We start from the raw sequence: 12,071 nt of genomic DNA on the forward strand, positions 1-12,071 counted from the left end.
CTACAGTTATCAGCAAATGAAGTGAAGACCCCACTTGCACCCCAGTTACACACCATCTTGGAGATGTCCTCTGCACTGGCTCCTGGGCTGCAGGGCACTGCGGGGACACATGGAGTCTGCTGAGCCTCATCCCTCCCGCCCCTCCAGCCTCCAGTGAGGAAACTGGTGCCACAGAAGCCAACCTGGTTTTCAGGTAGACCAGACTGCTGTGCTGCCCTGGGGAGAGCAGATCCTGGGTGTGCCCGCAGCTCTGGGGAGGCCACGGGGTGCAGGGAGGGGGCTGGGGTGGGTGCCCTCCCCAGGGGTCTCGTGCTGCATTTGTCTGTGTTCCATCTTCCAGGTGAACCAGCAGGTAGTTTTCCACCTCTGCTTCATTACATCAAGGCTCTGTGGACACCTATGTATACTTAGAAGAGATTCATTTTAGGTAAAGGGAAGTTTTAAACAGTGACAAAAAAATTTAGGAACCAAAATCCCTCCTGCCTTTGCCCCATGAAAAGAGCACTTTGAGCCCCAAACCTCTGAGAACTCACCGTGTGAGACCTTGACTCCTTGTGCAAACCCTGGTGCACTAGATCTAAGGGGATGATCCCTGGGTCCAAGTCATTTTTGACCTGGGGTTTGAGCTGCCAGCTCTGCAGGTGTGTCCATGCCGGGGTTACCCACAGCAGCATGCCCGAGCAAAGCGCTCTGCTCCTGGTGCTGCAGTCGTCTCCCTGCTTGACTTTGCTTCTCCAGGCTGAGCACATCGTGCCATGTCCTCCCCAATGGCCTCTCCCCTCTCCGGCCAGCCTGGCTCAGCTCTCTTCTCCCCCAGTGGACTTCCCGCCCCTGCGCACCACCCTGCGAGGACTCACTAAAGTACATGTCACAGAATCAGTATTTTTCCACGTGGACTGGAAACCTTTCCTGCTGTCCCCAAGACCAGTTTGGCATCCTGTGCCACATTCATGACTTGTGACTGCTCTGGGCTGACCCAGCCACCGTGTCTCCATGAGGACCCTGTAGGCAGGCAGACTGCTCTGCAGTCCCAGGGCTCCTGTGCACACCCAGTTTCCTTTCTCTTTCTTTGCTCTCAAGCCTTGCAAACACCCGATGCTGATTCCTCTTCTCCCATCCAACCTAGCCCACCACAAAGACACTTTGCCCACTCACTGCCGGAGCAGCATCGCTCATTCCTGCAGAATTCGGGTGCAGCCACCCTCCCCTCCCGCAGCCCTGCTGACATGGAGCAGACCTCTCAAGACCCTCCTCCCCCCTTGATGCTGCTGTCCCCATGCCCTCGTGTTGTCACCAGACATACTACCTTTACCAGAAATTGTCATTGTCCTCCTGGAAAACTGGGAGTGGGCGATATCTGAGCTCCAGGGCACCAAACTGAGAAGCACTGCGGGGCTGCCTGTCCTTCAGCATGGCATATATAATACTATAAGCGATTTTCGAAGTCTCCCTTCACCTTTCAGTGCAGACTTTGCTTACTACTTTTCAGGCTCTTTTCTTTCCTCAAAGACTTTCCATTCTTTCCCAATATCCTTCTTGGTGTACATACATTGTTCGTTTGCTAGGGGAGAATCCCTGCTCCACCAGCCTCTTCCTTACTCTTGAGAGGGAGTTCTTAGTTAGGTTTTACACCTTTGCTTTCACAAAATTCCAGCTCTTTTCTACTTTTGCATGCTTGACTTCCCAAATGTGCCCAGCTGCAGTCACCAGCTCTCCTCACTTGTCCTGATTTGTGCTTGTTCACAGTCACAGCCGCCAATCTTCCCATTTATGCAAAATGGCTCTGACTCATGTCTACCCTAGCTGAAGCTATTTTCTCAGATAACTCTTCTAAAAACAGCCTACTTTTCAGGAACGGGTACAAAAAAACCCACCAGCTCACATCATGCTGTAACCTAGTGAAGACATATGTGAATTGTCATATCCAAGGGTATCTGGACTGACCATTGCAGACAAAGCTGTGATTTATAACCCTCCTCCCCCACAAAAAGATACTCTTCCTGGAACAATTTTTCTCCTGGGGCTTTGTCCTCACCCCATTCTAGCTGGGGGATCGCAGCATGGTCCGGGCAGACCTTCCTTTCCCTCCTTCCCAGGGCAACTTGGATCCAGGAAGATCTTTTGATGGTGTCTTTTACTGTCTGGTGCTGTGCTGCCTTTCCTCCTTGACTCCCTTGCTTGCCTTCTCCTCCTGTGATCTCCATGGCCACTGCTCTGGTCACACGAGCTGTTTGTCTGACCTCGGGGAACATCTGCTGCCACGGATGGCTCCATGTAGTAGTTTGAGTTGTTCCTCCGTACCAGCTTTGAATGAGGCCACACTTGTTTGTGTTATTTGGACTGGGTGAGCTTTGGGGGTCCCTTCCAGCCCAGGCTGTTCTATGATTCTATGAAGTCAAGCAAAGCTGACAGAGCCAAAAATGCATCTCACTGGTGCTTGGGCAGTGGGGACCCAGCTTTCCTCCGTCTCCCCCCAGAAGGTTGATCAGGGGTGCTGGTGGAGAGGTAGGCTGGTCATGAGAACCTCATTCCCACCAAAGAGGTTTTGCTACTCTTCGAGCTTGTGCAAAGCTGTGTGACAGCAGTGTCAGCACGGCCACTGCCCTCCAGGTGCTACAGGAAAGCCCTGGGAAGGACATATTTGAAAAACATCTGCCCAAGCATCCAGAGCATGGGCCCGTGTCCTGCTCTCCAGCACACGCTCCCCGGGTGGGATCCTGTCCTGCTGCAGAGGGAAATGTGGACTCTTCTCATTGCTCTGAAATGACTCAGGTTAATGGTTGCACTCCGTGATCTTGAGGGTCTCTTGCAACCAAAATGATTCTCTGGTTCTGTGATTTCCCATGGACCACCTGCTCTTCCTGAGCCAGAGAAGACACCAGCCTTTTGCTGCCCACACCGCTTTCCCAGCTGCTCTAAGCACCACAGGTGCTTCCCATCCCTCTATGGTTTTGCCCTTGTGTCCCAGCTCCTACCCTTCCAACATACCCCAAACCAACATGGAGGGCACATGCCTCTGCTCCAGCCTCCACTCTCTTCCTGGAATCAGGTCCCCAAAGGTCTCTCTGCTCCCACTGGCGTGGGTCCCTGCATGGAAGGAGGTGTCCGTGGGGGCTCCCGGTGGCTCCAGCACCCCAGCCCTTCTCGTGGCACAGAGCCTTGGGCTGGCTGGTCCCCCTCACCCCTCACATGCCCCCCCTGACTGCTGGGCACCAGGACAAACCCACAGCCCATCCCTGCGCCTTTGGGCTGTGGAGCACATGCCCAGCATGGCGGGATTGTCCTTGTTCCCTCTTGGGAGGAGCCTGCAATGTCATGGAATCAGAGAGTCAGTCAGACAACCATGTTGGTTGGAAGAGACCCTTAAGATCATCGAGTCCAACCATAACCTAACTCTGGCACTAAACCGCGACTCTAAGAACCTTGTCATTTGATGGTGCTCTGTTCCCCTCAGCCTGGCACCCACCTCCTCTTCACACCTGGTAGATGCTCTCACACCTGTCCCTGGAAGGACCTGGTGACAGCTCTGGCAGCTGCTTGTATGAACCTCCGATCATCTCCTTATTGGTCTTCCTGCGGATTCAGTACTTGTAGGTTCACGCTCAGAATCTTCTGTATCTCATCTTCATTTATTCCTGAGCTCCAGTTTCTTGTTAGTTTCAGAGTCTTTCCTTTTTCCTTAAAGGTAGTGGCTCTGCTTTTCCTTGTCACCCTCAAGCCTTTGAATCACACTGTCACCTTCAGGTGCCTTTCTGGTCCTCCTGTGATCTCTCAGAGGTCCCTCCCTTACTTTGCTTTCTATGTGTGAGCATGAAGCTAACATCTACATTGCAATATTTGCAAGCAGACACCTTTGTCTCTAACTCTTATCAAACATTTTTCTTTGGAGGGGGATAAGGTCTGTTCCTACAATCAGTGTTGGAGAGGGGAAGCAAGAGATCTTTCTGTATCCTCGGTGATGGTGTAAACATATTTTTCTTCCATGAAGGGCAGCAGCTGTTCAGCAAGGCAGGGTCCAACCTGCCACGTTTATGGGATCTTCAGACCACACTCCAGTTGAAGCCCAGGAAACCTGGAGCAGGGCGAGGAGCTGCTCTGCTCCACTCTCATTTGACAGTCCTTGGAGTCTTTACTGACCACAGAGGTGAGGTCCCAGCTCTCTCTGATGTCCTTCAGGTGACACAGAGTTGGGGGTTGCCCTGAGGCTCAAAACCCTATGGGCTGAGGCTCACCGCCTGCCCCACAGATGTGTCCCCTGGGTGTGAGGAGTGCCGGGGACACAGCACCAGCCCCTGCACAGCAGAGCCAAGGGCTGGTGATCTCTACAGCAGGGTTGAGCACTTCACTCTTTGTCTACCTGTCCTTGTCTCCTCCTGCTCTCCTTGCAGATGAGCCCTGAACCCCTGCATCAGGGAAATCTCAGCAGCCCCACCATGTTCCTTCTCCTGGGGTTCTCCAGTGCTTACAGAGCATGGGTGACCCTCTGCCTCTGCTTCTCGCTCATCTACCTGGTGACGGTGCTGGGAAACCTGCTCATCCTGACCCTTGTCTGGCTGGACACCCACCTGCACTCCCCCATGTATTTCTTCCTGGGCCACCTCTCCTTCCTGGACATCTGCTACTCCTCTGTCACCCTCCCCAAGATCCTCAGAGACGCCTTCTCACCACAGAAGACCATCTCCTTTGTGGGCTGCATCACGCAGATCTACTTCTTCCTTTGCTTTGGTGGCTCTGAGTGCATGCTCCTGGCTGCCATGGCCTATGATCGGTACCTGGCCATCTGCCACCCCCTCCACTACCCAGCACTCATGAACAGGAAGATGTGCTGCTGCTTAGTGGCTGTTTCGTGGTTGAGCGGTTCCATCTCATCTCTGACCCAGGCCTTCCTCACATCCCGCTTGCCCTTCTGCAGGTCCAACAGGATTGACCACTTGTTTTGTGAGATACCATTCTTGCTGAAGGTGTCCTGCAGCCCTAATGCTCCTCTCAACAAGGCTGCCTTATATGTTTTTGCTGGGACTATTGCAATGGGCTCTTTTCTCCTGACCGTGGTGTCGTACGTTCACATCATCGGCACTGTCCTCCGGAGGGGTGCAGGGACGCACAGGGCATTTACCACCTGCACCTCCCACCTCATCGTGGTGTCCCTGTTCTTCAGCACCGGGGCTGTCGCATACCTGGCACCTCACTCCAGCGACTCCAGGGAGACGGATGAGGTCCTTGCCCTGCTGTACGCTGTTGTGACCCCCATGCTCAACCCCATCATCTACAGCTTGAGAAACAGCGAGGTCAAAGGGGCCATCAGGAAAGCCCTGTGCACAGGGGTGTCACGGGTGTGCACTAAGGGTTCGGGCATCACTGTGGAGTGACACCCCTCCCCATGCCAGGGATGCAGCTCTTGGAGACACAACACACAAGGGCTCTGGGGCTCCGGGTTGGGTGGTGCCGTGTGGTGCTGGTGCACCGTTCGGTGGCTCCTCGCTCTTCCTCACCAACACATCAGTGCTCAGGCCCGTTATCGCCAGGGGGACGTGGAGGCTGGGTATCTACCTCACAGCAGGGTCTCCCTTTGTGTCTGGAAGCCTCTGGCACAGCTGGCGTCAGTTCACACCACCAGCTGCAGAAAACCCAGCTCACACAGGTGTGACCCCAGGGACATGCGCTGTGTGTCATCCCAGGAGAGGATGAGACAATGCAGAGCACTGCTGAGGTCTTCCACCTCTGGAACTGGTGGCAGAAGGATGGCACACAACATCCTCTGGAGACCTGAATAGACTAGGAGTGGATTTTGTAAAATTGCTAATTGCTTGGCCACAGGACCTGTCCCAGTAAGTAGTTCTGGGAACTTTTTTTCCTAGGAAATAGGTATTGCCCAGGTAGAGGAGCTGTAGTGGCCATCTGCACGCTGCCCCTGATGGGACAGTGCCCTTGGTAAGCCTTAATTTTTTTAATCTTTTATCTAGATCAGGGCTTTGCCAGGCTTTCTGGAAAGAGCTTTAATGCCAAAGCAGAGCCCTTTCTGAGGTGAAACACCGGGCAAAGCACAGCAGTAATGCTCGGCTGTTTGCATCTCCTCTTAAACGGTGGATAATCTTGTCTGGACTGGACTTGCAGACACTGCAGAGCCGGATGTCTTTCCCTTAATACAATAAAATATGTATAAGTAGGAAAACCATTGTCAGGGAATTGATCTTTGTATTTTCAGGAGTCAAAGTTAACCCTGGAAACGGAGAGCTGCTTCCACATGCACAATGGTGGCGATAAGGCGGGAGTGTGGGTGGGAGAGCAGATCAGTCTGTTTCGCGACGTGCCTTCGGGAAGGGTTCGGGAGCAACCAGCAGCACAAGGAGCTGGGAGGGTGTTACCTGGTGGTCATAAATAAAGGGGTGTTAAAGGACGCTGTGGCAGGTGCTCAGCATGTGCAAGAAGATACCTCTACAGGCACAGCCAAACACATCCCCCTCGGACCTCAACCGGTTGTTAGGTTGGGGTTTCTTTACAATAAGACTCTGTAAGACTCCTGCTTAGCAGAAATTATGGGAACTGTTTTCCTGCGACTGGAAACACCCCTGACCCTGCTGGACCAAGGATTTCCCAGTAGGAATTCAACGTGCTTTATCCCACTCAGCAACACATCCTCCCAGAGCATGCAGACAAGGCAGGGCTAGTTGAGGAGCCCAGCTTTCAGGATACCTACAAAATCAGCAGCTCCTTTGGAAATAAGGAAGAATTTCACATCCCTTCCCACCCATGGTCCCCAGGACGGGGTGATCCAGAGCCGTGTGCCACTCCTCTGCTGTCCCTGCTCACAGGGAAACCTGCGGCTTCACGACTCCTCCTGCCAGGTGTAGCTGCTTTGGTACCTGGCCAGATGTGCACCTCTGGAGGTGACAGGCAGGGGGGAGGATGGGGAACCCCTGTTACAAGGAAGGGTCTGGCACCAAGAGTCCTGAGTGTTCTCTGTGCTCACCCTTCACCAACTTGTCCCACCGACGGGCAAGACCACACCATGACATGGAATGACAGAGCTTGGTGTAAAGACTGGAAGCGTCACCAGGGGTAAAATAAACATATATCCCTTTTATCAGGCTTGTCCGTCAGGGAAGGTCACTGCTTTCCCTGGAGCAGCCGTCTCTGAAGTGGGCTGCATGCGCCCCGGGGGTGTGCAAGGCAATCCACTGTGGTGCAGGAAGAAAGTACTTTTGGTACCATTAATAAATGAATTTAAAATAAAATAGTATTTTTAAACTAGCATTTATTTAATCTTTCTGTTTTAATTTTTAAATTTCTATTGTGATTTGTGTTTTATACTGAACATGTATAAAATTTGTTTAAAAGTATAGATATTGGGTATCCACACTCAAAGGTTTTTCACTGATAAGGGTGTGTGACCAGAAAACTTTGAAGAAAGCTGCTCTACAACACCTCATCTGAGCAAAAAGGAATCTGAGGGAGTGAAGCTTTACCCACAGCGAAGGAAGACTTGGGGATGGAATGAGGATCACTTGTGCAAACAGGACCTACCCAGCCCCTGGGACCAGGCGGGACGCACCCCGGGGTGCCGGGAGCTCATCTGGGACTCTCATCACCCCGAGCCTCTTGCTTGGGCCCCACAGAAAGCACCAGTGGGGCTGAGGCTGGCAGGAGTTCCTTGCCCTTTCTCCCTCCTCTTGCGAGGACCTGGGGCCATCGCTCTGTCTCAGAACATGCTGCTTGGCTTTGGGAGGGGGAAACCCAGCTAACGATGTCCCCTCAGCAGCGGCACCGGCCATCACACAGCGGGGGACGAGGAGGGTTCATGGATCCGTGCCGGTGACAACAGCACAGAGATCGTCTTTCTCGCAGACGTGCTGAAGATGAAGGTCATTTTCTTGCTCCTGCAGCTGACACTTCTGTTGGTGGTTCAAGTCTGGGCAAACAACCCCTCTGAAAGAATATTTTACTGGAGAGAAGTTAATGCCGCTGGAGGGGGATTGCCCATGGTGGAGAACGGAGAAGATGCTTGGCTTGGACACTGTCTCCCCAAGGAGACAGAGGTTGGACAAAACCCACCTGCCTGTTTTTCCAAGGTCCCAAAGTCCCTCAGGCCCCCTGGCATCCAACAGCACAAAGTTTGGGTGCTTGGACGCCTCAGTGGGGGAGTCACGGAGCACCTGGGCTTGGCCAAGTGGATCTCATGTTGGGTTAGTGCTGGGTTAGCTCTTCATGGCTGACCACTGCTCTGCCTGGATGAAGAGACGCTTGTCCACCCATCAGCAGCCTGGGCAGAGGAGGGCGTGAGTGGAGGCTTCCCGCTCTGCCCCTGAATCTCTTGTTGTTCTCCGTATTTACCAGTGCAGAGCCACTGTCTCTAGCTCGCTGGGAAGCGGGGTACCATCGCCATAGCTCCCCACTGCAGCTGGATTGAAGACCTCAAGAAAGATGGCAAGATGTCTGTGAGGGCCATATTTCACTGCAATGGTGAAATAATAATCAAAACCTTTTTCTGATCTCATAAAAATTAATTTATGATTGTCAGCGCAAATCTTCTCATTCACTCTGGCTGTCACCCAGGGCTCATCTCCTTGCCCTTCACCTCGGCTAGTCCTTGAGTTCTTCATAAAACACACAAAGAAAGAGCTACACGTGTCCCTGGGAGGTGGTTGGTTCCTGTCCTGGTGACACGTGTGCTGATGGTGTCTATGGAGCAGAGCTGTCAAGAGCCGGCCTTTTGCCTCCAACCTGGAATGGCAATTAACCAGCTGCAGAACAACACAGAGGACATGGGAACACCTGCCACGCAGCCAAGACTTCAGGAGGTGACACCAGAGTGGCTGCTGTACCAGAGCGGCTGCTGTGCCAGAGCTCGGTGCCCAGGCGGGGGATCTCCAGGGGCTGCTCTGCTGCTGATTCGCACTGAGGTACAGCCTTGTTTGGCAAAAACAGAGCAGAGGGCTGTGTCTGGAACCCCTCCAGCTGTGGGGGGTTTGCTCGGCCGAGTTGCAGGTGGAGTCAGACAATTAGTTCACCCCCGGGTGTTTGAAAAGCCCCTTTGAGCGGGCAGCATCGGGGACTGGATAATCATCACTAAATCACAGAAATTAGACAGACATACCTTCATATTAATCTACCTTTACCAGTGCAGGTCTGTCTTCAAGCCCCATTCTGGGAGTGTATCTGAGAAGAGAGGCCAAAATCAACCAAGCTTCTTCTCAGTGGAGATGACTGATGGCTTCAGATGCTTTAAAAACCCAATAAAAAATAAGTTTCTTTCCTCTAGCACTGGCTAAAGGATCCCTGCCATTACCTCTGCATTCAGCCCAAACAGTTGGGTGATGACCCTGTTCCTCCTGGAAAGGCTTCCAGTCTTAGTTAGAAGATGAGAGACAGAAATCTTAGCATTCCCTTGACAGCTTCTTCCCAGCCACCCCTGACATTGCTAATTATGCCTTGTCTCCAATGGGAACTGCCTGAGCTCAAGTCCCAGGTGCAGCTTCACGCCTCTCCCAGGATCTGCTTGGGCAACCAAACAGCCTCTCAAGGTGCTTTTTGAGGAGCCCACTGGAAGCTGAGGGCTTTGTGTGCCAGCAGCTGGAGTACAATGGCCTTTGTTTGCTCTCCAGCCCCGTAGGATGTGAGTGGAGGATGATGGTCCCAAAAAAACCCTGATCAACCCGATCAATACACAGACGAGAGTACCAGGGGAGCACCAGTGAGGAGATGGGACCCGACCCAGCAGCGGGGCTTAAGCCACCCCCAGAATAGGACCCCTCCATAGCACGGACATCGATTTGAGCTACTGCCCATCATGTCAGTGGCAGCTTCATGTGCTACCACAAAGTGTAGCATGGGGAGCTAGGGGATTCCAGGCTGTGCTCTCTGAGCTCCCCATACCAGGCTCTGCAGTGCCAGAGGAAGCACAAAAAGGCACAGTGATGTCCAGGGAATTGGGGGGTGTGAGGGGCAGACCCTCCAACAGCCCCCACCAGTGGGATGGGAGCTGCTGGACTGTTTGTCTCACTGCTCTAGGGGTGTCATGGGGTCTGGCTGCTCTGTCAGGGCTGCATGAGACCCCCAAAGTGCTCCTGGTGACACCGCCATGGGAGCAGGAGGAGGTCTGGGGACATTCAGCCGGGCTGCAGCCATGTCTCTGTCCCTGCAGGCAGAGACACTGAAGTGAAACCCCATGTGTTGGAGAAATACAGAGACACCATGAGCCAGATGGGGCTCTCCAAGGAGGAAACCATTGTGCTGGCAGAGGTGGTGACATGTAGAGGGTGACCTTGGCACCTTCCTGTGGCTGCTGCACTGGGGACCACGTGGAGCACGGCCCAACAACCAGGGTGCTGATGCCATGGAATGCACTGAGCTGGAGCGGGCTCAGCCCTTGCGGGTGCTGCATGGGGTGTGAGGCACAAACGTTGCTACTGGCTGGAGTCCATGGTGGATTTTAACTGGCACATCCCTCTGGGTAGGTGCTGAGCAGCTCTCCACAGTGCTGCATTACTCCTCAGGCTCCTCTGCGGGTCAGGAGATGAGCCTCATCCCTCGTTGTCTTTGCAGAGGAATGCACCCGCCATTGGAGCAGGTGAGCCAGAGCTCCAGCTCTGCCATCTGGAGTTGGGACAAGCCCACAGCATCTTCCCACCCTCCCAGCCAGAGCTTTGGGCACAAGGACTCCTGGTACAACTGCCCAAAAGTGACACCCAGCCTGAACCACTGTTCTGGGAAGATGCTGAGCACCAGACAAAAGAAAAGACACTTTGTCTTTTTTTCATTTCTACAAAGTAAATTGCAAGATCTGAAACTTGGCATTAGCAAGAGACATGGCCTCAGCCTGCGTCTTGGGAAACTGGGAACCAGCAGCTGTCTGCAATGGCCCAGACCCTTGGTGCTGGGGCTGGGCTTGTGGGGAGCAGCAAACATTGCTCCAGAGAGGGGAATGGGAGCAGGACACGCCAGGAAAACTCACGCTGGGGGTCCTTGGGAGGTCTGTACACCTACCCCTTTCCTCAGCAAGGCCCAGGCTACTCAGGCTTTCTTCAAGCGGGGTTTCACAAACCCCAAGGATGGGGACGCTGTGGCTTTGGCCAGTTCGTCTCTGCCATCTCTAGGACACCAGGTCCCACCTCTGATGGGTCAGTGCTGGAGGATCCAGCTCAGCTCCCTGCTCTGCAGCCCCCAGCCCTGCTCTGCTCAGGGCTGGCTCCTGTGGCCCCTCCGCCTCCTCACCTGCCTCCTGCTCTGAAATGGAGATGGTGACCCACCTCGCAGCTGGCTGTGATGCTGGGGAGTGCTGGGATCCTCACAGAGGTGCTTTGGGTTCTCAGACATGCCCTGTCTGGGCAGGCAGCATGGGGTAGGGGTCTCCTCCTCTCTTTGCCATGACTCACAGTCTCCCTTGGACAGGCACTTCTATACTCCCCCCAGTTACCTCCCATCTGCTCCCACTGCTCTTGCCCAGCTGGGTGGCCGCAGGCTCGATGTGCACACAGGGAAGCGGTTGCACCACCATTCCCTCCTGCCTCCCCACAGATCCCCTGGGCCAAATGACCCCGCTCAGGGCTGCCCTGGCCCCAGCTGCCGGCACAGCCCCAGTGCTCACCGGGTTTGCCCCTGTACAGACCCACAGCTGGTTCCCAGCCATTTGCCATGGGTGGCTTTTGGCGGCTCCTGGACACAGCCATGCTGCGGACCCATGGTCCAGGTCAACTTCACATCTCCTCAGTGCTGCAGATCTGGTCCCCACGTCCTCACCTCCCCCAGAAGTGAAACCATGGCCCTGACACGGAGAGGAGGACCCCCCAGCAGCTCTGGGGCCCTGAAGAGCCCATGGTGGGGCAGGAGCACCAGCTACCCCATCGAGGGTGCACAGCACAGATCATCTATGGTGCCCAGGGACCTTCCCCAGCCCTGTGGGTGACAGGTCCTGGTCAGACCATGTCCTGGAAGTGCCAAACCCTGGCCATGCGATGGCACCATCACACTGCACAAGGGCCAGGAGCACCAGTCACCCAGGTGAGGATGGAGGTAATGGGTCTGGTGACACATGGGGACAGGACCTGGCAGGGACTTTGCCCACCGACTGAGAT

General features: G+C 54.2%; 1 protein-coding gene across 1 annotated transcript; it reads left to right on the forward strand.

The window, feature by feature from the left end:
• The first annotated feature begins 2,716 nt into the window (after positions 1 to 2,716).
• On the forward strand, positions 2,717 to 7,173 carry LOC102094142 (olfactory receptor 10A7). Its single transcript, XM_065035294.1, has one exon. The coding sequence runs from the start codon at positions 4,389 to 4,391 to the stop codon at positions 5,367 to 5,369; it is 981 nt and encodes a 326-aa protein (XP_064891366.1). The 5' UTR covers positions 2,717 to 4,388; the 3' UTR covers positions 5,370 to 7,173.
• The last annotated feature ends 4,898 nt before the right edge of the window (positions 7,174 to 12,071 follow it).

Source organism: Columba livia, chromosome 19 (genome assembly GCF_036013475.1).
Source record: "Columba livia isolate bColLiv1 breed racing homer chromosome 19, bColLiv1.pat.W.v2, whole genome shotgun sequence".
NCBI lineage: Eukaryota > Metazoa > Chordata > Aves > Columbiformes > Columbidae > Columba > Columba livia.